Raw genomic sequence first — 27,495 nt, forward strand, 5'->3', positions numbered from 1 at the left:
AACGTCAGGACTCGAGGGGAGGGCAACGGAAAATCTGCCTACGTGGACAACAGAAAGCGAGAAACCCGTTGCCTCGATACTTTCACTCTCGCTCCGCCAAGTCACGAGAAGGAGAGCAAAGCCCGAGGGATGACGAAGAGTCGCGGCCGGAGAGGCTAGTGTTTTCCGTCCCTCCATTTCCGCCGAGATGGCGTCGGCTCCTCCCCTCCACTCCCGCCACCTCCCCCTCCTTCTCCCGACCCCTTTCCCTCCTTCCCTCGTCGCCGTCGTCTCCCTCCCCGCTCATCATCGTTCGCCGGCGTCGACCCCGCCTCTGATTTCGTGCCGGACATGTCGCTCCCTCGCCGCTGCACGCCGTCTGCCCCGATCGTCCGCGCAGAGCGACCGGGCCTTGTCTGCCGAGAGCGTCGTCGTCGACAACGACTCATCGCCGGCCTACACCGCCCTCGTTGTCGCCACCGCTAACAGAATCGGCCTCCTCCAGGTCATCACCCGCGTCTTCACCGTCTTCGGGTTGAAGATTGAGAAGGCCAGCGTCGAGGAGATCCAGGGCGACTTTGTCGTGAAGCGGTTCTGCGTGACAGACGGCGACGGAAAGAAGATCGAGGATCCGAAGAACTTGGACAGGATCGTCAAGGCGCTCCGGGAGGCCGTTGAGAAAGAGCCGGCGAGGGTGGCCGGGCCGTCGGCCTCGTCTGGTTCTACGACTAGGCGCCCGCCGCAGATCCTGAAGAGTAATTTGGATGGAGCGAAGGTGCCGAGGGCTGAATTGATGTTCGGGATGATGGATCGTTACCTCAAGAACGATCCGATCAGCATTCAGAAGGACATTCTTAATCACGTGGAGTATACGATAGCGAGGTCGAGGTTCAGCTTCAACGATTTTGAAGCCTATCAGGTGCCATTTCCCATGTTATCTGATCCTCCCATCTCCTAACGATCAACGTAGTTTTTGCTTCATTCATTTTATCCAATCACATTGCTATTATTAGCCTCACGTTACACCTAGCCTGGTCTGTAGCTTCCGTTGAACTCACCAAACAAATGCAATATTGTTTTCTTTATTTAAACGTTCAAAGATTTTGTAGGCCTTGGCACATAGTGTGAGAGACAGGCTTATCGAGCGTTGGCATGATACTCAGCAATACTTCAAGAGGAACGATCCAAAGCGCGTGTACTTCCTGTCTTTAGAATTCCTTATGGGTATGGTATTGATAAACATCCTCCTATGGGAACTTAAGTTGTTGCGAGCTTTTCCTTTGCATCCATGTGTTGTATTGTGGCTAAAGTTATCAAGAAGAATGGTCCGTTTGAAAAAAAAAACGATCAAGAAGCGTGCTCGTAATGGTACCTCGCAGTCTTGGGCCGAATCGCCTCTGACATTTCATCCAATTCAGTTACTGATGTTGACAATAAATGTACTAAGCAATTTGACATTCGGCTAAGAGGCGTCTTTGTTTGTTCTGCATCTGCTAAGAGGCTTCTTCTGCAGCTATTGTTGAAATTGTAGAATATGTTTAAATAGGTGCTATTGCTCTTAGATTAGGAACATCAAATTCGTCTCGCTTGTTTAGCTGCACTTGATGTCATGGACCAAAGGTCACATTCTTTGACGGAACAATCCGGATGGTTCTCAGTGCAAAACATTTTCACCATCCGAGCGTGGTTGCTGACAGAATGGTACTGCTGAGTTCCTTATGCGTATTTTTAGTTGATCCAACTCTAATCCCAGCTGTATCGGCTTGTCCAAAGAAGAAACAACTTAACAATTATTAGCTTTGCTTAAACGAAGGTGATCCAGCTACCTTCCAGTGTGCCTATCATTGTGACCTGTCCTTAAAAGGATTTATTATTATCCTCACTTAGTGGGTAACAGGACATGAACTCGGACCATCAATATCCTCGTTTGTTATGATTGGACGCTGCTATGTTGAAGCTGAGTGGCTGATCAGCTGAGTACCGTGGGGCCTCTTTTTGTAAGCAAGAAAACAGATTAGTCCTAGATTTAGGACAACTCTAGTCCATTGCTGCTCTCCACTAACCACAAGGTAGCAGCACCGTTATCAGTCCTCCACGTTAGGGATTTACTTGCACTCTTTTTGTTGCTCTAGGACATTTGATTTTTTGAGCGATGTTTTCATTTGTAATATGTGATTGTTTCTATAGTGTGTCTCATGTATTTGCCATATTTTTTTCTATATATCTATCTCTCTATATATGTATGAATATGTGCATGTTTCGATGGCAGAAATAGGTACAAAGCCTCAACCACATTGAGCGTACCATTGAAATTTGACGCCTGTATATCTATAAAATGGAGCATGCAAACTTCAAACTGGAAATAAAAAAGACATTGTAATCATGTCTAAGCTTACCTACTTTGGTGCTTAGATTCTCGCATTCAGAGGATCCAGCATATTTCTTAGGAATTTGCCGTTTTCTAATCATTACTCTCCACAATTATTGGCATGGAATCATGAATGAATGCGGTTTGTCCAGTGTCAAGCATAGTACATTTCCTCTGCTTGCTGGCTCTGGCAGTCAATTCTAGAAAACTAAACGAGGTAGAATATTCTACTAATGACTATTGTTTGTGAAATAATTGGGGCTTATCTGGATTCTTTACTTTTAGTTTAGATTGTGGTTCAAGAAATGTCTTTATGCCACATTGTTCCCTTGTGAGACATTTATGAGTTTATTCTGTGAGATGTTCAGGTCGCTCCTTGTCAAACAGTCTCACAAATTTGGGAATAAGAGATCAATATGCAGAGGCAGTAAGTCAACTAGGATTTGACTTTGAAGTATTAGTGGAGAAGGTATGAGCTTTTCATCTCTTCGTTGTAAAAAGCCTTTGGTATATTGATCTACATAACATGTCCTTACTGAAACTGTGTTAATACAATTGTAAACATTTTGGTTGTCACAGTAGATTCATGCCTATCTGTTAATAAGTCCTACGGTCATAATCACAACTGAAAGTGTCACTGATTAGTTTATACTGAAGAGTGGAGAAACACTATTAACACTTAAAATTCATTTGAAAAGTTGATGAGGTGTCACCAGACTTCAAGTCTAATTTGCTATCTTTGTTTGAGTTTTTGCCAAATACACTTCTATGTTTATTAGCATAGACAAATATGCCTCTTCTTTACTAGTCTTCCTGAAAACACCCTTATCTTTTCTAATTTTAGTACATAATAGACTTTTTCTGGCCATGAAGAATGCAATCAACTTTGTTACACTGCCCTAAAGGTGCAGCAAACTATAATGTTGTGACATCATGATATTTGAAAATATTTTGGTTCAGTCTCTATTTAGTTATTCTTTTTCTTTCAGAGATGATATCACAGACTTGTGACAATGAATACATTGAAGTAAACTCTACTTCAAATTTTGAAGTGGCTGTGCTACGTATCATAGTTCTTGTGTTTTCATTTCTAATGTTCGTGGAAGCAGACACCATCAAATTTCTTATCTGAGAAGCATCACATTATGAGCTTATGTATTTAGAAGTTTGCACTGCCTATGAAGAAAGTACTTTTGTTTTTGTTGTATGGGCTATGACATCATACATGGTTTCCAATTATTAATTTTCCTGTGCTGAAAACAGGAGGGTGATGCTGCGCTTGGTAATGGGGGCTTAGCTCGTCTTTCAGCATGTTTAATGGATTCCTTAGCAACATTGGACCTTCCAGCTTGGGGGTATGCCATTAATTTTGTTCAGAAAGTAATAACCAATGTACAAGCAGTTTGCAGAGTCCTTTATTTATCTCTTTGTCATGTTAAGTTCTGATTACATTTTAAAGCATGTTGGTTGTCTGAAATAAAACAAGTTGGCTCTGCTTGAGCTTCACTAGAGATTATTTGCTGTGAACTTTGGTTGAGTGCCCTCATTTGCACAAACAAGTTGAGCTTGAGCAAAATTACAAGATTGTTTATCTAACTCAGCAAGCCTGAACACCCTAGGCCAGGTTGATTGCATTGATGTGCAGACTGCAGGCTTAGTCCTATCCTTCTAGAACCAGTCCACTTCAAGTTATAATCTGTCCATTTGGTCCTGGCCTGTGACATGTAAATCTTTCTAGAGAATAACTACTAACAATCTAACATCCCCCGTGTTTCTTCAGGGCTAACTAGTTCTGAGTCTTCTGAGAAACACTACGATCTGGAAAATTCATTCCCTAATAACAGTTGTAAGGATAGAAGCATCTGGGTGAAAGGGTGTTTCACATTATGGGACAACAATTGCTATTATCTTCTGCATTCTCATTTGCACCTGGCTTTTGTGGTCTGGTCCCTATTCATTTGCTGTTTTCTTGTGATAGCTTCAAGATTTTTCTAATAGAAAGTTGAGACATGAAGAGAATCAAAGTGGAAGATGTTTTCCTTTTTTGAGATAAATGGACTTGTTTATGGTAGACATCTTACATTCCACTCAGTTGCTGTACGACTTGTTTGGAACTAGTGGGCAGTTAAGGTGATGCTAAATCTAATGTTCTGTTGCTGCTAAAAGTTAAAAACAGGTATCTAACTTCGTTTGAGCTTTATCCAAATAAGCGACAATGGATCTTGGAGGATATTGCTGAATCTACTGTTATGTGTAAAAAATGTGGGTACAAAGACAAACATGGTTTTCACATGCATTAAGTTTGAATATCTGCTCATCCGAGAGGATATTAAAAGCATAAAGAAGTCCAATTTCCATAGAACGAAAGATAGCAATGAAAGATGAAGCTATATCTTTAGCTTATTTGCATAAAACATAAATCTTGTCTCACTACCGTAACAGGTAGTGGAAACATTCAAAATTGTGATATGTTCCTGTTAATTCTTCACTAGGACTTATTTCTAAAGTTTTTGGCAGATTTTCGTCATTTAACATCAGTAGATTATGGGTTCCTGAGGATGTTTTAGTTTATTATAGATTTTGAAGGATTCTGACCACATATGATGTCAATTTCCTTTAATTTTGCAGTTATGGCTTGCGCTATCAATATGGTTTGTTCCGTCAGCAGATATTGGATGGTTATCAGCATGAACAACCTGATTTTTGGCTGAATTTTGGGAACCCTTGGGAGATAGAGCGTATTCATATCTCATACCCAGTTAAGGTGCGTGAACAAATGTAGCTGATTTAGTTATTTATAACTAGTTTCAATGCATGACAAAGTTTCCAAACTGCATGTTTGTCCTGATTCAGTTTCGTGATTTAGTATTATGGGAAAGTGGAGGAGCAGCTTTTGAATGGGAGGAAGTCTAAAGTCTGGATACCTGAAGAGACGGTAAGCATAAAACTTTGGGTTTATGCTGTTTTACAAACTGCTTGTTTTCTTCTATTGACTATATTTTCCAAAATAAATAAATTCATGAAGATCATGTATCTAGTATTTTGCAATCTAATGTTTTTGCCTCTGATAGGTGGAAGCTGTTGCCTATGACAATCCTATTCCAGGTTATGGAACAAAGAATACGATCAATCTTCGCCTTTGGGCTGCTAAACCAAGTGGCCAGTATGATATGGTGAGTGGATGCATGTTTTGGAGGATTAACTAGCATGCATGTTACCCTTGCAATGATTTTTCTTTCTGTGCTTTTATGTGAGGTTAAGCCTGTTTAGGAACATAAAAAGTTAAAAACATATTTGTGCCCTTGAATGGGTTCTCTCTCTCCTTCTCCCTCTATGTTTGTGTGTGCATGTTGTGTGTCTCCACTGAATTTTATTCTTCTTTTCCTCTTTTATCTTCATGTTGTTTGTCCACGATTTTAGGCATGAGTGACACTAAAGTAGCAAAATATGGTCTCTAGGTTCAGAGCAACCATAACTTTTTAGTGGACTGAGCCTGAGCAGTTCTTGCTAGCCAATATGTCACATTCCATCAGAAGAACTGATGAAGGCTGGCTTTGCTACAGCTTGGATTTATTACTGCTATAACTGTACAATTTTAGAGTTCTTTTGGAAGAAGAGTTATGATTTCCTTGTTCGTGATCCCTTTCCTAAGGTTTTTTTTTTCTTTTTCAATGAAAAGACAGAGTCTTTCCTCCAGGTAAATGCAGCTAACTTGAAATAGTTGTCTTCACAAGCTAGTACAGAGATAGTGTTGATGGGCGATGGGTCCAAGGTATGGCTGGTTGGCAAGATGCCTGCTGACATATTCCCAGTAACTGTGATGGTCCCAGATTAACTGTGATGGTCATCTTCTAGAAAGGAAGACTATGGTCCTGCTGGAAGGGTTACTTTAAGAAGAAAGTGGCTGATAAAATCATGAATCTCACTAGTTGGAAGGAGCTTTCTCATGGTGTTTCAGATGGGTTTCTTGTTATCGTTAATAACTATATAAAATGATTAAATCAAGCAGGACCAGTCAAGAATTTTTGATGAAATTTGAATGGTGATCCTTGAAAGCATCCAAAGGGCCTTCTTGTGTGGCCTACAAGCAGACAAAGAGGCTTGTTAGCCATACATAATGCAGAATCTGACATGGCCAAAGAATGTGATTAGATAGGACTAGGAAATGCCACCAAGGAGATAGATTCTCATACTGCAACTACCATCCAACTGTGAGGGGATTGTGGATTGAGTTGCATTACCACAGCAAGGGCTGTTTGCTTGCGAGTTATAGAAAGCAGGGTAAGAAACGCAGTGAAATCCTCCCTGCGTTATGGTACATTGGGAGGAGAAATTTTTCATGTGAAGAAGAGAGACCTAGAGTTGGAATTGATTGTCAAGGTCAGAATACTAGACAAGAAGAATTGTCATTATTAAGCACCAATTATTCACTTTTAGTGAGAAGATAGTGTAAGCATTGAGGTGCATTTATGTGTGCAAACAAAGACCACTTCAAGTCAATTGTGTGGTATGTTCCATAAAGGTGAACAAAGATAGCAAGAAGAGAAGTCGTCGGAGAGTATTGCTGCAATACAAGTTTACCAAGGGCACCATGCTAGAAAGAAGAATTATGATCATTAAGCACCAACCGATTGCATATAGTAAGAAGATGGTATTAGAAAAGTGAATCAATATGATAGAGTGGGCTGCCACCATTGGGTACAGAGCCTGTTGTCTCATTGTTGATCTGCCTTCTTTATGTGAGTTCCACTCTTTTGTCTATTGATGGCAGCCAGAGAAAAATATTTCTGTAAAGACACTTTAGATTTCCTAAACAATCTTCTATCAATGAACATGGCGATACACAAGATGTAATTTTCTTCCCATCTGTGTTGCCTGTTTGTGGCTTATATTTTTCTCTAATTGTTGATAGCCTTTGTCGCCTGCTTCTGGTTCCTTTTCTTATTATGTTTTGCAGATTCAAAAGCTCTGATAACCTTTTTTTAAGGATTAGCTGATTGAACTCTAAATTTTCTTTGTTTATAATGCAGCAAGTTGGTAATTCATAGTTTCATTAAGGTGTATATTTATTTTTTCTGGGGTCTTGTCACTTAGTTGCTTTTTGTATTTTCAAATTTGTATGTTGACATAGTTGATTTTGTCCCTCTAATCATGTTGAAGTTCTTTGCCTAATAGCGTGTTTGTGCTTTGATTTTGTCTCTCTAATCATGTTGAAGCTCTTTGCCTACTAGCATGTTTGTGCTATAATGCTTCTTTGTATGTGCTAGGAATCATTTAACACTGGTGATTATATCAATTCTATCATCAATGGGCAAAAGGCTGAAACTATAAGCAACGTTCTCTATCCGGATGATCGTACTTATCAGGTTTGTAGTGATCTCGAATTCAGAAAATTATTATTTTGTGTTGGAAACTTAATAGCTAATTTGATGTACATATACTCTGGGCACCACCAGAAAATCAAATGAACAAATATCCCACATGTGTGGAGCAGTGATGGAACAGAACATAACATTTGTTTTAGAAATGACTTTAACATAACATTACTTTTGTTTCATCTAGTGATTGAAATCCTTTGGTGTCATTGACACATTTTTGAAGGTGTTATAAGGATAAGCAAGCAACATTAAACCATCATGTGGTGGAAGCATCTGAATGAAAACTAATCAGCAAAATTACAGCATCCTGTTACATGTGAAGAGAGTACTCAAACCCGCACTATATAGTAAAAATAAAACTATGTGCTAGTGAAAATTTTATCTGTTTTTTCCTTGTCTTGGTGATTTTTCTCCTCTAATCTTTTAGGATCTACAGACATCTTCATTGTAATTGTGTTTGACGTTTGAACTATGTTATTTGCAAAATTCATGATCTTCCTCTTCTTGTCTTTCAGGGGAAGGAACTCAGGCTGAAACAACAATATTTCTTTGTGTCAGCATCCTTGCAAGACATAGTAAGGAGGTTTAAGGATTCACATACTGATTTTGATGTGTTCCCTGATAAGGTTGCTTCCTAAATTCCTCTGCTGCATAATTCCTTTTGGATAGCAAGCTTTTGAATTCAGTTACTTTATGGGTATTGGTTTCATTTCCATTTCTTGGAATGACATGATCCATATGTGTTTCTTTTGTTTGCTATGACTGAACTGATTGATGCTTTACAGTCAGCATGATTTCCTTTGAGGCTTTAATCAGTAAAATCAATATTTCCTTGCAGGTAGCTTTGCAGCTTAATGACACCCACCCTTCTCTTTCAGTGGTTGAGCTAATGAGAATCTTGGTTGATGAGGAACATTTGGACTGGAAACATGCTTGGAAAATTGTCTGCAAAGTATTTTCGATTACAATTCATACTGTGGTAGCTGAAGGACTTGAGAAAGTTCCAGTTGACCTAATGGGCAGCCTTCTTCCACGTCACTTGGAAGTATGTTGCAAAAGTTTGAATTTTACTAAAGTATAATTTTCAGTTCCATTAGAATTTGATTTTTACTATATCTAGTAGCATATTTTGGTACAATCTTCATCTAGTGCAAGTCACAATAAGTTCACTAAGACATTAGCCTAGTATATCTCCAGTCGCTTTATTATGTTCGAAGCTGAAAATGAGATGTTTATTGTAATAAACATTTCTATGACTAATTTTGGTCTGCATCAGACTAGCATGCTTTTGTTCCTTTTGAAACAAAAGGAATTTTATTCCAGGTGCCTTGATGTTTTCTTGATTTCATGCAGATCATATATGAAATAAACTTTTACTTTTTGGAGGATCTGAAGCAGAGATATGGATCTGATTTTGATCGTCTGTCTCGAATGTCAATTTTAGAGGAAGGAGCTGCGAAGGTATTCTTGAGATCATTTATAGGATGCAATATTTCATGTGTTATTTTACAGCTGCTTGAGGCTTGCAAACTGCCTGAAAGGATCTTGACTGAATTAGCTAATTTTACTTTTTCTCTTCCTGTTGAAGTTTACATTGTTCTCATCTTACACTTTTGTTCACGTGTTGGAAGATGTGAGCTTGTTCAGTTTACATGTTGATGATCTCTTTTCTGATGTCGTTCACAACTCTACTCTTTTTCTGTTTTTCTTTCCTGCTTATCATCTTCAATAAATAGACTCAACTATTAGAAAAGGTAAAGCTTACCAGATTGTCAGATTGTCCAATAGTCTTGATATATTGAAAAAATCCTCAATCTTATCAATAGAATGAGTATTCACAACATCCTTCGGTGAGAAACTGCATCTATGCACACTTGCACAGCAATTTTCCTCAATTTCTGCAGTGGTATGAGCAATTGTAGTAATTAAAGAAGATTGCTTATTCCCACAGCAACAAGTTCTACAGAGATCAGTCAACTAATCATTAACACACTGATCTAAGACTCCACCAGAGGAACATTTAATTCTGCCAAATTGGAAAGTTGGAACGCGCACACAGAGCCAAGCTCTGACACCATGCAAACAAAAAAGAATGTCTCACGAACAACTCAATCTTGCACACATGTGGACAGAAAAATATTTCATTAACAATATCTCTAAACTCAAGGAGCTACAGGGAGTTTTACAATAAACAGAAAAGTGAGAGGGCTGTTGAGTCTCCATTGGATATAAATCTAGCTGTCAGAGAGTCCAGCTGCTACCTCTCTTCGACTGAGTTTTTTCAGCTGGACAAAAAAGATAGAATTACAAGAAAGAAAGAATAAAATACATAAAAATAAGAAAGAAAATAGAAATACGAGAAGAAAAAAATACACAAAATACACACAGAAATACAAGAAAGTTACAATAATATCAAGTAGTTACTGAAATACCTAGAAATGTGGCTTGTTGAACCTTACATTCTGGAATGCAGTTGTAGCCCAAATGGATAAAACTGTGTTTATACTTAGCAATGCTTGGTAAGATGCTGACAAAGAAGCAAATATGAAATATCCTATTGCATCATGGAAGTAAAATTGTCAGACTCCACCATTGTAAGTGAAAAAAAAAAGACCTGGCTAGAGGTATGAGTTGAAATAAATAATCACTATTGACCAGGTACAAGATCTTGTGTAGGTTATGGTCCTGTTCTGGAGAGTGCAACAAAGAAAACTGTATGAGGATATACATGCCAAATGGCCCAAATCACTAACATATGCATGTGCAAAAAATGCAGGATTGTGCTGCATCTCATGAAATGCTTTGGATGCCAATCTCATGGTTGTTTCCAGTTATTTAAGACAGAGGCTAAAGCATGTCCAAGTATGTCGCTACCAAAAATTGACTAATAATAGACGTTTTCTATATTGAGCTTGAACCTAGGATGATAAAACGGGTTGAACTAAGCCTGAAATGTAGATGACCATTCATGATAACTAGGTATACCTAGTGGTCTGACTTATGTAAGTGTAGCTTTATTCTTTTCAGTGTCACAAATATTGTGATGCTTTGAAAAATATTGTTATATTGATAAAAAATGAAAAGAAACTTGAAAAAATTCTGTTTTTGGAAAAATAACGTTAAAATAAATTTATTGCATTTTTACATTTTTTTCACGACTTTTCCTTTTTTTGTTTCTTTCTTTTTAACGTTAATATCATCAGAAAATTCAAATTTAAACTTAAGCTAGATTACTTACCATCATTAAAACATTATTTTGAATTTTATCACTTTATCTACTATGTCTGTGTCTTCTTACTAGTTTCTCATTTATTTTGTTTTTACATATTTTTTAGGAAATTTTGTCGTTTTCAAAAAATTTGCTGAGGTTTTCTGGAGATTTTTCCAAGAAAAACAAATTTGCCAAAAATTACCCAAGGAAAATTTTGCCACTAAAACATGCTAACTATATTTGGAACAATGATTCTTTCATACTTATAGAATGGACTCGCATGTAAGCTAATGGAAATAAAGAAAGCAAATTGTTGCAGCAGAATGCTTGCTTTGTAAAACCAGTTCAAGACTTTGAGGAATAATCTTTCTCTGAGAAAATGATTTGAACAAGGTAATTAATTCTGATCCATTACACACACACACATATAAGCATGTATTGCCATAGAATCTCTATAGAATTGCTTGAGGTGGTCTTATTTGCTACACTTTCTCTAGTGAAGTTTAGGTGGCACACTTCCAGTGAACTATGTATTTTCTTTTCTATGTTGAAATGGTTTCTTACTTCCTATGTTTCTTTCATTTTATTGAAGAATGTCCGCATGGCGAACCTAGCGATTGTTTGCTGTAATACAGTAAATGCAGTCTCCCAGGTTCACTCAAAGTTACTAAAAGGTGGTGCACTCAAGGTAAACTTGAAGTCGCTGTTGCTAGTTAAGGATTTTATTGTTATGGTGGGAAAATGTTCACCTTTGAGTCATATATGGCTCTTCCCATGTTAACAAATAGGAGAGCAATTTGTGGGACATTTTGCCCAGCGAATGCATGCGAGAATTTACTTTTGTATTTGCATTTTTGTCTGACTAGTTAGACGTGATTTGGACTTCTTCGTCACTCAGATTCATGAGAAGCTTCCAAGAGATTCTCATGGTCTCTGGGAGCAGTCATCAACCAATAGATGCTTATCTCACTAATTCATTTACCTACCTTTTTTGTGTTCTTTTTCTTATTTTTTGAACTGCAGGACTTTCATCAGCTTTGGCCTCAGAAAATTCAATATAAGACAAATGGAGTTACTCAGGTATATAGAGTTCTAATGCAAGATATTATAGGATATGTGAAACAGACAACAGGACCTTAGGCTTTTGATTCAAGGCATCTATTAATGAGAGGTAGGCAGAACTGGAATGGTGATAGATATAAGTTATTGGAACGTAGTTGCCCGTGTATATGTACATACGTACAAATAGAACAAGTAAAATGGCTTTTGAGAGTGAATTTGTCTCTCCATAGTTCAGGTGTGCAATCATAGGAATGGTCTCTATTCTTTAGTACCTTGAGCTCTAGTAGGCTATTAGGCTCGTTCTAAGTTCTGATAACTATGCACAGAATGTTGACACTATAGAACACTGAGATAAATTTGATTGCCTAGCACTGCAGTTCACAAGACTTAGTAATTATACTATTATAGCATGTTTGTCATTGTTTATATTACCTTAAATAAGATTGAGCTTATACTTTATACTAAATTTTTCAGAGGCGGTGGATAGTAGTAAGTAACCCTGGTCTGTGCAATCTTATTACAAAATCACTTGGAACAGACACTTGGATTAGCAATATTGATCTTCTCATGGGGCTACGCCAACATGCAGAGGACACTAATCTTCAGAACGAATGGAAAATGGTAATATTTTATTAGAAGATTTTGAATCATTTGGTGTCTATTCTATATGTTCCTGTAACCCTATGAGGCATGTTCAACTTTGCAGGTTCGGAAGCTCAATAAAATAAGGCTGGCAGAGTATATCGAAACAATAACTGGGTTGAAGGTTGTTTGCTTTCCTCCTCCTCCTCCTCCTCCTCCTCCTCCTCCTCCTCTTCTCTCTCTCTCTCTCTCTCTCTCTCTCTCTCTCTCCCCCTCTCCCTCTCTCTCTCCCCCCATTCCATGCGCCCCCAGCCCGCCCACACAACCCCCCCCCAAAAAAACCCGTGTTTCTGGAGCTCATAGTTTATTCTCCTCTCTCTAAAAACAGTTGATTTTATTTTTTACAGGTCAGCGTTGATGCAATGTTTGATGTACAGGCCAAAAGGATTCATGAGTACAAGAGACAATTGCTTAATGTCCTTGGGATTATCTATCGCTATGACTGTATCAAGGTTATTTCATATTTACAGTTTTATATTATCTTGGTTGTAGTGCCAATTTAACTCGTATGATGATGCATGTTATTGGTCCATAAATAATTCAAACTTCAGACCGTCTGATCTAACTAATCAATATCGATACTGGACAAGAATAATTTATTTATGCAATACTTGGGCTTGCCCACTTAAGCACCTGGATCCTTCAGGCCCTGGCCTTCTTTGCTCACTGTCTGATTGCTTTAATGGTTATACCAGGATCCTGCAGACTGTATTCAAATGTGTAATGTATATATATATATATATATATATATATATATATATATATGTTACATGAGTGCGGGGTGCGGGTGCCAGAGCGGCACATCCCAAAAAATTTAGGTGCGGCGGTGCAGTGAGGGTATTTTATTATTATTAATTTATTATATATATAACAGAATAAGCATGTATATATTATTATTGCAATTTAATTATTAATGTATATAACATACTTGCATAATTGTATTGCATAGGAAAATATCAAAACAACATATATTATATATAATATATTATATGTAGTAATCTACTAATATGACATACTAACAGTCTAAGGTAAAACATAAAAAATTGATAGAATCATAGAAGCAGAAATTGAAAATTTGAAATTAAAACTTCAAAGAACAACTCTAACCACAGCTGGTAGGCTGCATAATGCATATATAAAAAAACTTATATTATAATATTATAAGTTTATAACATGACAATATATCACTATATCAGTTGCAAAGCATATATGCACGGCTGCATATGTACACGACTGACAATATATATTTATTAGTTGAACTTTGAAATTTTTATAGTAGATTCAAGAACAACTGAACAAGCATCTAAAATAAAATGCTAAAATGTATTCAACAATAATACTAAAAAATGGGACACATTTATACCAAACGTGGGTTGACCACACCCGACTCGAATTTGACGCAAGTCTGTCCATGTCAGAAATGGACAAATATAGTCTAGTGCAGCTGACCGCATCCGACTCGCGTTGACTAGGCTCGAGTGCGAGATGCACCCATGTCCGGTGCACACCTGACTCGACGCGACTCGGGTGCGGCAGTAAAATAGAAGAGTTTGTGTGACTTATATATATATATATATATATATATATATATATATATATATATATATATAGTTTTATTATTATTGTTATTGTTTTCATTTTTTCCTGAGATTCAACCAAATGGATGTGGGCTATTGGGTTGTTTAAACTTTTAGTCGAGAACAACTTTCAAATAACTGGGATCCAACTTGTATCAAGTTGTTTATGCATCAAATCTCGTTGGCTTGAAAAACAAGTTTGTTTGGTAAAACAAATATAGGTTTTCGACCCTGCTGAACAAATTCAGCTTTCAAAGTTCTAACAGACTGGATGAACTAGAAGACAAGATAAATTAGGGCATCATGTGTATATGTATGTACGTTCATATGTAGATAAGTATGTATACATGTATATATGTATGTGTGAAATGTGCAGCACTGGTCAGTTGTTTCTGACTTTGTCCCACCAGAATGCTTTGGGCCAGCATCAAGTATGGGCATTAGGAAACCTGATCAATCAGATGCATATTAATCAGATTTGAGTTTTGGACTTAAATAGAAATTTACCAAAACTGAAGCTGCATTCTACCTGCCACCCAATTTATGTCTATTGAATTTCAATTCCTTAAAGAAAGATAAAGTAACTCTATTCAGCTTCATGTCCAATTTGGACATGGTAATCCTCCTAGCGCATGATGTGAGGCCTTCCAGTGTGAGTGTTACTCTTTTCAAAATTGACTATACATGTTTTTTTGGTACACGGAATCCAATTGGATATTGGATAAAAATAAAAATTGAGTTCAAACTTGATCAAGATTAACCAATTCCAGCTTGCCTATACTTAGATTCTCTTTTTCTTACCAAATCAAACTAATCCAAATCCAGTTGGTCGAATAAAATAAACCATGCTCAAGTTGGTATCCTCCTTCCTACTCTCCGATATTATATGCTTTGTGCTTTTCTGTTATTGGTTGCCTCTTCAACCTTTTTTCATATCAAAAGATGATGGTGAATCGGTGATCATGGCAGTAGAACATTGAATGCAGTTCCTCAAAAACATTGGGAAGAATATGTAATTTTCTGATGAACTTCTCTGTCCACAAATTGTGTATCCATATAGTAATCTAATATACCACAGTTGAGCTTTTTGTACAAAAATTATAGGAATTTGATTTCAGGAGTCTATTTAATCTATTTTGCAGAATATGAAAGCAGATGATAAAAGGAAGGTTGTTCCCCGTGTATGCATCATTGGAGGAAAGGCAGCTCCAGGTTACGAAATGGCCAAGAAGATAATTAAGCTCATCCATGCTGTTGCAGAAAAAATTAATAATGACGATGACATCGGTGATCTTCTTAAACTGGTTTGTCCAAAACAATTCATAGTCGAATCATCCTTTATAATTTCTTAGCTGAAGACGTTCTTGCATATTCATACACCAGTGTATACATGATATGTATTATGTACACATGTACTGCAAGAGGGATGTTCCATACTTTAACCTGCAGGACTTTTCAAGGAAACCAATTGGGACTAAAAACTAATGGTCTTGTAGTTTTTGTGAATGATGCTGATGCTCTGATTGAAAATGACTTGAAAATTATAAAAGTGGGAGCTTCGTGCAAGTAATCTTGGTCTCTCCTATCAGAAAAGTTGAAGCAAATTTATGACCTTGAAAAGTTAAATTACAACTAGCGCTAATGGAACTGATGAAAAGAAGCTTTTGTCTTCTGGACCTCGCATTCTGACTCTTTCTGTGACATCTAGGTTGGTGTAAATATGTAGAATTGTCATTCATGCATGGTTGTGGTAATAGCTGTTTCAATGGTGTTAAGATCACTGCTGCTGAAACCGTGGTGCCATGTGCCATTTTTATTCTTTCTGATACTTTTAAAATGTTTTCTTATTTAAAAAAAAATTACCTTTTGATTTTCAACTATACAAATTCAATTATTAACATTTTGCCGGTTCAGGAACTATTCTGAAGCCGGTACAAATTGGCTAATTTGTTGAATTGTCCTGCCCCCATTTGGAAGTTGATTCTGATAAGATTGGTTTTAACTGTAAGTCCACACTTAAGTTTGACTCCACCTGAAATATGGAAACCAAGGTCCCATCAAGCCATTATCATGGTGGTAATTGGTGAAGTTTCTGTAGGAGCAGATGCAGTACAGAACATCGTTATTATAAAGGAGGAATTTTATGAGAACCAAGTCTTGAAAAAGGCTGTGTATCTTGAATATATCAAAATTTTCACTAACAGTACGTGCACTTAGTAATTACACCCTTCAACAAAATTCACATACTATTTGGTTTGAACATGGATTCTGGAAGCTTATTATTCAAAACCTCATAAAGGAGAATCCAGATAGGTCTGCATGCTTTTTCCATTCAATTTGACATCAGGAAGTGGTCACAATTATTTTAAGATTTTAGGGGCTGTCTAGCTGTTCAACGTAGTATTATAACCCATTTCATATTGCTCAAACTTAGCATGTAACTACTTTTGCAAGGTTTGTTGTATGACAGACCAGAAATTCAGAATGAATTGGCTTTGATTTTTTTAATCATCTGAAAAATCTAAATAACAAAGAATAAAAGTTTTACTATTCGAATTGGGTGATAACTGATAAACTACGAGTGGCAATTTTTGTTACTGTCTGTTTCATTCCTTTGGTTTTAACTTTTACCTCCCAACTTGCACGTAACTATTTTTTTTCCTTAAATGTAGTCTTCATTATGCTCATAATTTTGTCTATTTTGCAGGTTTTCGTCCCAGATTATAATGTTTCTGTAGCTGAAGTAGTGATACCTGGAAGTGACCTTTCACAGCATATAAGGTCATGTCGAGCTCTCTTCAGTGTCCTTTGCCTCAGTAGTTTTCATATATCCTTGTTACAAAAAATTGTCATAATCTTGTTACAAAAAATTGTCATAATTGCTGTAGATTCAAGAAAATAATTGGAAGAAAGTGCTTATAAATAGATATCTACTATAACTTTAGGACTCTATTTTCAAAACGAACTATGGAAAAAATACTTATTTGCGACTATCCAGGAGATGTACATGCTTTCGGTCATGTCAACACTCATTCTTTCCTATCCACAAGGTCTTTATGCATCTGGTAAGGTGTGAGTCGTGACTTGTGAATCTCACCAAATTGAGATGTCGTATATTTATTTCTGAGTTTATGATTGTGAGTTGTGCTTTTGAAGATACATACTATGATACTAATCAATATATGATTTGTAATGTTATCAATATGTCCAGTGTTTGTGCTTGAAAAATCTACAGCAGAGCAGCTGATTTGTTAAAAACTAGGTTTCTCTGTTTCATTTTATTATTTTCTAAAGTTACTGCCTTTTTGCTTCTTCTGTATTAAGTTATTAACTATAAGATATTGTGCACGTGTTCCCTCATTTTTTATAAAACCTACTATTCTTTGAGCAAAAGCCTAGTTCTTGAGATGTATCCAAGTTGTTCTCACAGAAAGCAAAGCCTCTTCATTTTTTCCTAGTGTCTTTGTGCATATATGGAGGATTTCTCTTTAGCTTTTGCCTATTGAAAAGGGTTGTTTTTTATTTTCTACAGATAATTATTTTTTAGACATCCTTCGAACATTGCAACTTGTGATTCTCTTGGATTCCTGTTGGAAGTATTCTATATGGTCCTTGAGTTACATTTGTCTGATTTTTTTCTTTATTTTTGATAGCACGGCAGGGCACGAAGCATCAGGAACCAGCAGTATGAAATTTTTGATGAATGGATGTCTACTTTTAGCAACAGCTGATGGGTCAACGTGTGAAATTATTGAAGAGATAGGGGAAGATAACATGGTCAGTATTGTGGCATATCTCCAGATAATTCTTTAGTTCGGTGTCTTTTGTACGGAAATGGACGTAATACATTTTTCTTTTTCTTATATACTTTCTTAAAAACTTCCATACGAGGAAGATGTTAAGCAGCAGGTAAACTAGGAAGGGATGACTCTTAGGAAAGTGCAACCCACACCATGTTCATTATTTTACAAGATTCCATAGAATTTTTCATGTTATCTGCATCATATGCTTGAGCAAGCTCTATTGCCGAAGTAGATTCCTGATGCATGCTTGGTACTCGTGAGTTCCATAGCCAATCATTTGTTACTGCTGCAGTTTGTATTTGGTGCCAAAGTTAACGAAGTCCCTTCTCTGAGAGAGAAGAGGCGTGATCTTCAAGTACCTCTCCAATTCGTGCGTGTGGTTAGGTTTGTATATCACCTTCTCTGTCTGCCTTTGAACCTTTTGCTCTTTTAGAATGAGTGTCATATCTCGATAAATATTTAAGAGTTTTGATCTTTTGTTATCCCGTGTGGTTGGTAGGATGGTCAGAGATGGTTATTTTGGCCATAAGGACTATTTCAAGTCATTATGCGATAGTGTGGATGACATTGGTGGTGATTTCTATCTTCTTGGGTACGACTTTATGAGTTATCTGGAAGCACAGGTAGATTCCTACTATTTCTTTTGAATATGTGTGCTATATGACTAGATTGTTAAAAGTTGTCATTTGTGCTTGCATGTTCTTCAATGTCCGTGTGTGGGAACATCCATGGATAATGCATGTACTTCCACACATCCTTACAAGTGTGCATGAGCATGGTTTAATGTGTTTTCTATTTTTGGGTTATTGAAGTTGCCTGAATGATAAATTTTCACAGGCTGCTGCTGATAAGGCATTTGTTGATCAAGACAAGTGGACAAAGATGAGTATCTTGAGCACCGCTGGATCTGGTAAATTCAGCAGCGACAGAACTGTTGCAGAATATAGAGATAAGATATGGAAGGTTCAGCCTTGCAGGTTACCTTTTTGAATAGGGGAGGCAGAGAGAGTACATCAGCAGTGAGCAATGCTGCTCCACTCGGCAAGTGACAGGCTCCCTCCCTCCCCACGTACAAATAAAACAACTCTTGACTTCTGAAGGGTTGGGGCTGTTCGAGTTGCCAATTTAAGTCTTGAAGTGTTAATAAGTGCTGGTGTTGGTGGCGCTCTGCCCACCAGTAGGGTTGGGGCGGTTCGAGTTGCCAATTTAGGTCTTGAAGTGTTAATAAGTACTGGTGTTGTTGGCACTCTGCCCAACAGTCTAAGGGGCGTTTTTTGGTTAGAAGTTTCTTAAAGAATCAATGATCTTTAGCAGCCAGGAATAGTACTGTAAACTACATCGCTCGATGTTCTGTGATAAGTTTTTCTCACAGAATCAGGAGGTGATTCTTTGCTAGAGACATTTTTACCTTTTTAAAAACTTCGTTCTCGAACTGCAGGTGCTTCTCTTGAAAAGGCGAAAGTGCATCTGACTGTTGTTTCATGTGTGCCTGTTTTATGACTAGTTGAACAAAGTATAGAAAGATGAAGGAAAAAGATGAAATATATCTAAAAGACATGAACTAGTTTAATATTCGTAAAAAGGGTTGGGGTGGGGGGGGGGGGGGGGGGGTAATAATAGATCTAATTAAGCGATGTTTTCCTGAATATAACTAATTGAGTGTGACAACAGAGGGACATGCATTTATTTATTAAGATTTCAAAAGTTAAGTCGATTGGTGAACTGCTCATAAATTCACATCCACCGCAGGTTGTGCACGTGCACAATCGAGGCATGTTCTTGTTTCTTAACAACCTTTGGCAGCATTAGAGTTAGTTTCCAGATTTAAGTCATTGACAACGAGAAAAGATTATAAACTATGAGAAACAGCTGTGATCAAGCAGTCTCCCTCAAATTCAAAGGGACCTCAATCAGGTAAGTCCGAAGAAATCTGAGTGCGAGTTAGCTCATGTGCGCAAATCAGACAAGCATCACGCTGTTTACCTAAACAATAAATTTGAATAAGCAGCAGAAAAATCTAAACAAGTAGACAAATCAAGGAGAGTGGTCCGTCTGACCCTGGACGATCAGATATTTTCCTGGTTACCTTCACCCGCACAGCGAGATGTACCAAACCCTCAAGCGATGTAGACAGCATCGGAAGTGAAGTCTCCTAATCGTCCTGTTTTAATTTTTCATATCTTACAAGATAAATTAATTACTAATTCGAAAAGGAATACCAATGTGGCATGTATCGTTCGGTTTTAAGCCACAGGTAACTAGCGATATACTTTGACCTCATGATTGGCGTTTCAAACTTTATATATGAATTCATCGCAAAGCAAGAAGAGACAAACATATCAGAGTTTTTGAGTATAAAAAGCTGACGAGCAATATATACGTAACGAGAAGGAAAATTAGCCAATGGAATATCAATTTTCAATTACAAGTCATAAGAAAATATATAAATAACGGCTCTCGCGATGGATTTTTCGTTTTTAGAAAAAAAAATTGTGACTAGGCTGTTTATGATGATGATAACAAGAAAGGAAATAGCCTACCCCAAAGAAAGAGAACAGGACAACTAGTGGGCAGGCAGTAAAGGGTATCGAACGCTTGATTATGCCAATATTGAAGGATGGAGAAGTTTAGCCCAAAAAAGGCAAACTAATGGGAATCAAAACTTGTGGCAGCTGCTTGCTCGTATCGTCCGTGCAATAGATCTACCTGTGCGAATACGGCGTCCAGTGAGTGCATCGAGAAGGCTCTCTAAAGTATCATTCAAAGCTTCTGCCGATTTATGAAGCCCCAGAGAAGATAATTGAGGCAGTTGATTCAGTTCTGTTAAAAGGTCTGCAGCTGCGGCTGCTGTACATGAACGATCCTTGGAAGGTTGAGTCCTGTTCTCAGCAGAATACAAAGGCACAAGTTAGAAATAGAAAAGCTAATATCATCGGTACCACAATTGAAAGCATATAAAGAACACTTGAGAAACCTTAGCTTGTGCATAACTGATACGGATGGGATGGCCAAAGAAATGGTGTTGAGACCTTCTCCCCAGACCCTTATTGCTCGATCCTGCATTATGCAAACAACTCTCAGTAACTGCAGCTTAGACAAAACTATTAAACTTGAAGCAATTCGACGGTAGATATATTGTGTAGATGTCCAAAATTGTACACACAAAAAAAAACTATTTTGGGTCTTCAGATAAGCTGGTGAGATTGTCAAAAACAATGTAATAAGAATCATGCAAAAAAAACGTATGCATATTGATAGGGCCTAGCGGAACCTGTAGTATATTGGCAGCAAATGGCTACAAGAAAAAAAGGTCATTTTGCTAGCAAATGGTTCTTTAAAGAACAAATGTAGTCTACCATGTAAGTAAATGGCACTCATAAATGGGACATGAAAGAATTCCACATTCTGAAAAGGACATATTTGCATTTGCTTGCATGTCCAATCTTATAACCATTCCAAAAAATAACGTAAAAAATTCAGTGTTACCTTCAAGCGGTTGAACATTGCAGCAGAATTATTCCATGTACCATCTACCAGTATAACGTTCATTACTGGCATCTTCTCATCCACCTAGAAACTTTCAGAGGTCATCACTTGACCAACTTTATGAAAGGGGCTGATACCAAGACGAAAGAGAAAAATGAAGTTGCACAGGCACATGGAGATGTGCTAGCAAACAAAACTGCACAATGAATCAAACCATCAGATTATTCAAATATCAATCCTGCGCATCTAGATTCTTCCAGATCCATATACATATGCATGTTCTAATCTGTTTGTATGGCAGGGTTGTAATCTTGTTTGTACCTTACAGGGTTTTAAGTCTAACATGTAATAAGTTACGTCATGAAAGAAGGATTAGGATGGCTGCCCAGAATGTGGCGGCTATTTTTCTTCCCATCTTCACTTTTCTTTCTCCCTCTCTACTTTCTGAAGAATGAAGATTGACAGCTTCCGAACATCTGATGCTTTAAATTCTTTCAGAATAAACTACATAAAACCTTTCCCCACACACAGACAGAGAGAGAGAAAGAGAGTATGAAGAATAGGAAAAGGTTATGCTGTCATAAGATCTATGCTGCAGCAAAAAGTTATGGCAACTATTTCCCTTACATTTTACATCTATCAAGGGAGCAAAAAATACAAGTTAGCCACATATATCTAGTACTTAAAATAATGAACAAAGAAGACCTAGAAGCCTGTAAATGTTATGTACATAAGGAGAGATTTGAAGATGGATTAAGAAATAATACAATACACAAGAAAATGCTTTGAACATAGATCCTAACCTAATACCATATCGATTGTCATTTGTAAACCTCCCCCTCAAACTTGCTTAGAGTGCACGATCTCCATGATTCATGGAGATCTCAAGTTCAACTAGGCTAAACATTCATGTTCTAGACTGGGAAAATCTAACATGGTTAATTATTAAAACAAGTAGAAGTATGTTTATATGTCATTTTGCTAAATATTGTATCAGCGCATTTGAAGCCTTTTCATATTCTCTATGTGGCGCACTTATATTGTTCAATCCTCTGACTTCAAATGGTTAGCAATATTTACTACCATTTTAAATCTTATAAGTAACACATAAAGGATCCAACAAAATTTCTCGAACTCATTTGGTCCAGGGCACAAATCATAAAGCGAATCACTAGTGTTAAGGATCTTTCTTTAGATAAAAGTACGAGATCTGAAAAAATAATTAGCTACATCATTCATAAGAGCTTGTTGCTTGTCATACTCATCACCCTGAAATCCACATGACAATCCATATGCATGATAATAGCTTCTTATGCAACATATGTAACATAAACGAAAAAAGACCCAACAAAAATCAAAACAAAAAGGAACAAATAAGACATTAGAAGAAATAAATTTTGGTTTGGTGATAACATGCATACAATTGAAATAGAAGATTCTTTCAGAAACATAATCATTATGAAACTTAATACTTTCTACCTATCGAGACATATACCTGAGGAAATTTTTCTTCAACACTTCCTAGCACACCATCAAAGTTTATATCCTTCACAGATTGAGAAGGTGCATTTTGAGTAGGATAAAGGCACCAAACCATATCCCTCCCTGACACCCAGATTTTTAGAACGAAATGTTAGTAAAAGCAGCAAATAAAATCCTAAAATGATAGTAAAGCATATAGGTACGCTAATAAGCACCAGAATAATTATAAGCAAATAAAAATGTCGACGGATGGTTTACATGTCTATTAATTGCTGAAATTCATTCTAATCCCAGGTCATGCCTAACTTTCTTCATTTTTCTATCTTAAAAGATTAAATCCTGAGACTGCATTTAGCCTATAAGTGAATACGAATAATGATAATGCCAACTTAAGGAGATGATACTCAAACATTCACAAGCAAGGCAGAATTTCAGAACAAGAGCCAACGTTGTGTTAGTATGACTTGATGACAAATTTGTAATTGTTTACTGAACCCTCTGCACAAACAGACAGCAGTCACAAAGTGGAAAAGAAAAAGAGACTAAAATAAATAAGTGGTTCCAGCATAATATAGTGAGATTTATTTTAGATTACTGTGCACTGCAGATAGAAGGCACTACCAACTCAAACTTAACTCAAGTCATCCTATCACTAGCCCTGAAAGAACTACTGAGAGCAACTCCAGAAGGAACCATTATCAGAAAGGACCCCAAATTCATTTAAACAATAATGAACGAGAATTGTTATCAGCCAAACTGACCTGAACTTTGGAGGACCTTCCACATGCTTTCTTCATGTTCACAAATGCCAAAAAGGCACAAGCGAGCCTGTTCAACTCCAAATAGTTGCCACAACAGTTTTCCAGTATTGTTTTGTCGCAGAAAATCCTATTAAAACAGAAACCCTTTATCTTCCAGCAATGTAATTTTGGTCATCGTATTGGACATGAAAGATAGAAAATAAACATTCATGTGGTGTAGAGGAAATTCTTAAGCAGGTAAATTTCAGATTCACTCTCTCCCTTTACGCCCAACATCCCAAGAGGAGCCAGATAGTAATTTTAAGATGGCTTTATTAACCATGTTTCTCTCATGGATAGACCAAACTAACTAGTCAAATACAAGAGGAGGGTTTCTAACTTTCTATTAATCATTGAGATTCAAGAAGCAACATTGTCTTCCTTAATAAGGACATTCATAGACAAAAATGGTTTATTAAGTTCATTGTTGTTTTCTCTTTCTTCCTTCTTCCTTTTCTTAATTGGCCATGTCGGTTGCCGTATCAACTTCTTCTTTTCTTCTTATTGGCTATATCTGTTCTCAGACCATTTCCAAACCTTAATGCATATAATTTTATGCAACCCCATAGTTTCTTTAGCTGCTTAGTTGAAGTAGATTAGATTATCATCAATTTACATGTCTAGATCAGGAAAGGATATGGATATAGAAAAGATTGATAAGTTTGTCATCTATCAAGAGGTGAAGCTAACTTTACTAATACTGTTTGCAAACCTTTGGATGCATGTACAACCAGAAGCGCAATCCACGCCATAAAAAGCAAGGTAGAATTTTTGAACACATACAATCTCCATGAAGAGGAAGCCAGCACTGCAATGCAAGAAAGTGGATAAGAGGTTCAGTAGTGACAAATACAGGTTGCTTCACTGTAACGATAGGTAATATATAATATGTTACACATTATCAAATATAAAGGTTCTGGAACATACAACAGAGATGAAACATTTATTCACACGATGGCTACAGGAACAGTAAAGCTAAGTCAGAAAACCCATCTAATAAAAGGAAGAAGAAAAAAAAATAAAACAATTTAAAGAGGTTCAGCTTTTCTAGCTTGAGAAGTTCGGTCACACTATTGAATTATATAAATCATTATAAATGCACTATCAACTGTCATTAGTCCTGTCTCTAAGGACAATACAAAGCTTTGGAATGTCAAGTAACCACAGTGAACGTAATATGTGCGTCTGTTGAAGGGAATGAGACAGGGCCATCAACGCCAACGATTTGATCACAAGTTTGCTTTTCATGTGAGAAAATTCTATGCTATCCAAGCACGACGCTGTTCCCAGAGCTATGAGGTAACTTCAACTATCCCTTCACAGCTAAAGCAAACAAGTCTCAAGTTTCCATACGTTTCATACGAGTCTCGTATCAGAGTAAAAAGACGTTCGTTTCCATGAGAAAACGAGGCGGACTCTTATAGATTCAAATGCGAAAAATTGTTGGCCAACTAGGTACCTTGTGGCAAAGATATCCCCTACTCCCAAGTAGACGACATCCTATTTGACGAGCAGCAAAGAACTGCAGCTTCTTTTCAGAATCTAGAAGAGACTGATACATGGCCTTATGCTTTTTTTCCTCTCGTTCTTTAAAAGGTCCCTGCATTAGAAAGGAAAAATGGATAACTAACAGATAATCAAAATGTCTTATGGGAAATCGCATCCATCAACTACAGGTGGGTATGCAATCTTGAAATTGAATCTATCAATGACAACAACAGGAAATGAAAACGGAACGACAATTCGATTACCCGAAGTTTGCCTCCGATGCCACCGAACTTTATCGGGGCGTCCACCTCTCTGCGTAGAGCCTTCAAGCCCTCTACGGATTCCGACACCATTTCCGGCACCTGGGTCGACCAAGAGGACGTGATCCCCCACTCCTCCCACTCCTTCTCTCCAATCTCCAGATTTCCTCCTTCCCCTCCTTCTCCGTCTTCTCCTTCCTCCCCGTCCCTTCCTCCTCCCTCTTCAATGGTCTCGGTAGCCATCGAATCTCCTCCTCCTTCTCCTCCTAGAACAGAGTTAGAAGAGCAAGGAGGAGGCGGTGCCCTTGTCCTTCTCAACAAACACAATGAAGAGGCGGCGGCGGCGGCAGCAGCAGCAGCGCGGGAAAGAGGAATAGGAAGCCAGCGATTGAAGCAGCAGTTGGACGAGTGGCAAGAGCGCGCGGCAAGGGCTACAGACCCGGGCCACGCGGCCGACATCGTCATCATTTTTATTTTCCTTTTCAACGCATCCTCTTCCTCTCTCTACTAATGCTATGTAGCCGTTCTGCTCGTCCGAGCGTCCGCTACACCCTCGCCCTTTTGCTTAGTCTCGTCATTGACCACGCAGCACTGCTGCATCTTACTCTCCCTCTCGTAGCCACCTTTCTGTAATAGCTTAGTTGGTGAGATTAACGAGTCTAATCGATAATTTGATTCTTATAAGTGTTATATTTTTAGAGGCATAGTAACTTAGTTGGTGAGATTAACGAGTCTAGTCTATGGTTTGATTCTTGCAAGTGTTATATTTTTATATTGTAGATAGATTGTAGATAAAGGATATTCTGGTTGATGTGTGTATCTCTTCCTATCAAGATCCTCAATTCATCAATTAGCTCTTGATCCTGAAGACACTGATATCTCCTCCATAACTACGTTGCTAGTTCAAACTCCACTAACGTCCACCAATGCCATAAAAGCCCAAACAAGTTCTTGTTTTGGTAAGCCTGAGCGAGCGGCAACCTCTCGTTCATTCGGTTTGAACTTAAGTTGTAGATTTGAATGTAGAAAAATAATTTAAACTTAGAAATAAACGTCAACCGCTTGAAAAGTCAAGCATACTTGATAGTAATTTAAGTAATTCACAAACACATGATTCTTGAGTTTGCAGAATAATTTACAAACACTTGATGCCTGGATAAAAAATGCTAAACATACTTAGAAAGGCTATTTTCTCAACAGTTTGACATCTCTCATTCACTCTCTAGCTTTTGTCATTAAAAATGACACTTGGAAAATAACGAAATAGAAAGGATATTGAAAGAAGAAGAAAAAAAGCAAATTGTAAGATCTCTTCATTGAAAGCAATTTTTCATTTAAACGTATATTCAACCCTCACATACAAGACCTAGTAGTAACCATCTAAGTCGTTAAATCTAATGAAATCAGACAACAGAAATTAAGTTGCAAATACAAAGTTTGAAGTACACCTCAAAGAAAACAAGAATTTTCATCTAAAGACATTCATATTCCTTTACAAGGCATTTTGGACTCGTAAAAAAACATTGCAGCTTTGTGAATGTCACTGAAACGAACAGCCTAAATGATTCTGATTAAACTCTGGTATATAAAGGGAAAACTATCTAATTCTCCGGAAAGGATCAGTAGCTTTTTATCAATTTCTTTTAAGAAAAGCATGCAACTTTCGCTTCATGTAACTGGTTGTTTGGTGCTCTGCCGCATGTCGAGCCCTTTGGGTGAAAGGATATATAAGAAGCAAGTCGCCTCCATGTATTATGGCCAAAATCAAAATCAAACACGACACCAATTCGACCTTCCCGAACAAAGAATCTGAAACGACTAACGAAAAAGTCCGGAGAATTTTAGCACAGTGGCACCAGAAAAAGTAGGAGAAGTTGAAAACCTCATCCAGATGTCTGTGCCCGTGACTTGATGATACCTTCACGAATGATGAGGTCTCTTTTGGTTTTGGAACAAAAA

The 27,495-nt window shown here is 37.5% G+C and overlaps 2 protein-coding genes across 5 annotated transcripts; one reads left to right on the plus strand and one right to left on the minus strand.

Moving 5' to 3' along the window:
* Positions 1-73: 73 nt before the first annotated feature.
* LOC116258293 (uncharacterized) lies at positions 74-19,502 on the plus strand. 4 transcript variants are annotated; one of them, XM_031635376.2, is made up of 22 exons: positions 78-898; positions 1,089-1,203; positions 2,716-2,816; positions 3,611-3,702; positions 4,976-5,111; positions 5,214-5,282; positions 5,419-5,520; positions 7,615-7,713; positions 8,241-8,351; positions 8,564-8,770; positions 9,079-9,186; positions 11,529-11,624; positions 11,960-12,016; positions 12,473-12,619; positions 12,705-12,764; positions 12,988-13,092; positions 15,360-15,521; positions 16,925-16,998; positions 17,871-17,994; positions 18,313-18,404; positions 18,520-18,643; positions 18,858-19,502. In XM_031635376.2, exons 1-22 carry the CDS (start codon positions 188-190, stop codon positions 19,008-19,010), a joined length of 3,045 nt encoding a protein of 1,014 aa, XP_031491236.1. In that variant the 5' UTR covers positions 78-187; the 3' UTR covers positions 19,011-19,502. The 4 variants fall into 4 exon arrangements, 2 of the variants coding, with proteins under 2 accessions (XP_031491244.1, XP_031491236.1); XM_031635384.2 differs by lacking the exons at positions 18,520-18,643; positions 18,858-19,502 and having other exon boundaries at positions 75-898; positions 17,879-17,994; XR_004173691.2 differs by lacking the exons at positions 18,313-18,404; positions 18,520-18,643; positions 18,858-19,502 and having other exon boundaries at positions 74-898; positions 15,360-15,504.
* An 893-nt stretch (positions 19,503-20,395) lies between these two features.
* Positions 20,396-26,113, minus strand: LOC116249495 (uncharacterized). The gene is made up of 8 exons (XM_031622616.2): positions 25,540-26,113; positions 25,248-25,388; positions 24,501-24,596; positions 23,750-23,876; positions 23,002-23,111; positions 21,507-21,590; positions 20,995-21,077; positions 20,396-20,899 (listed from the first exon to the last, which is right to left on the minus strand). Exons 1-8 carry the CDS (start codon positions 26,002-26,004, stop codon positions 20,677-20,679), a joined length of 1,329 nt encoding a protein of 442 aa, XP_031478476.2. The 5' UTR covers positions 26,005-26,113; the 3' UTR covers positions 20,396-20,676.
* Positions 26,114-27,495: the final 1,382 nt, after the last annotated feature.

This window comes from Nymphaea colorata, chromosome 1, assembly GCF_008831285.2.
Source record: "Nymphaea colorata isolate Beijing-Zhang1983 chromosome 1, ASM883128v2, whole genome shotgun sequence".
Classification (NCBI taxonomy): Eukaryota; Viridiplantae; Streptophyta; class Magnoliopsida; order Nymphaeales; family Nymphaeaceae; genus Nymphaea; species Nymphaea colorata.

Coding starts and splice junctions, on each gene's coding strand:
- LOC116258293 (XM_031635376.2), top strand. CDS start 188: ATGGCGTCGGCTCCTCCCCTCCACTCCCGCCACCTCCCCCTCCTTCTC. Junction 16,999..17,870: donor GACCTTTCACAGCATATAAG/GTCATGTCGAGC, acceptor TATTTTTGATAG/CACGGCAGGGCACGAAGCAT. Junction 18,405..18,519: donor CAATTCGTGCGTGTGGTTAG/GTTTGTATATCA, acceptor TGTGGTTGGTAG/GATGGTCAGAGATGGTTATT.
- LOC116249495 (XM_031622616.2), bottom strand. CDS start 26,004: ATGATGACGATGTCGGCCGCGTGGCCCGGGTCTGTAGCCCTTGCCGCG. Junction 21,591..23,001: donor TTGAAGAAAAATTTCCTCAG/GTATATGTCTCG, acceptor GAAAGTTTCTAG/GTGGATGAGAAGATGCCAGT. Junction 21,078..21,506: donor CAATGTTCAACCGCTTGAAG/GTAACACTGAAT, acceptor TGCATAATGCAG/GATCGAGCAATAAGGGTCTG.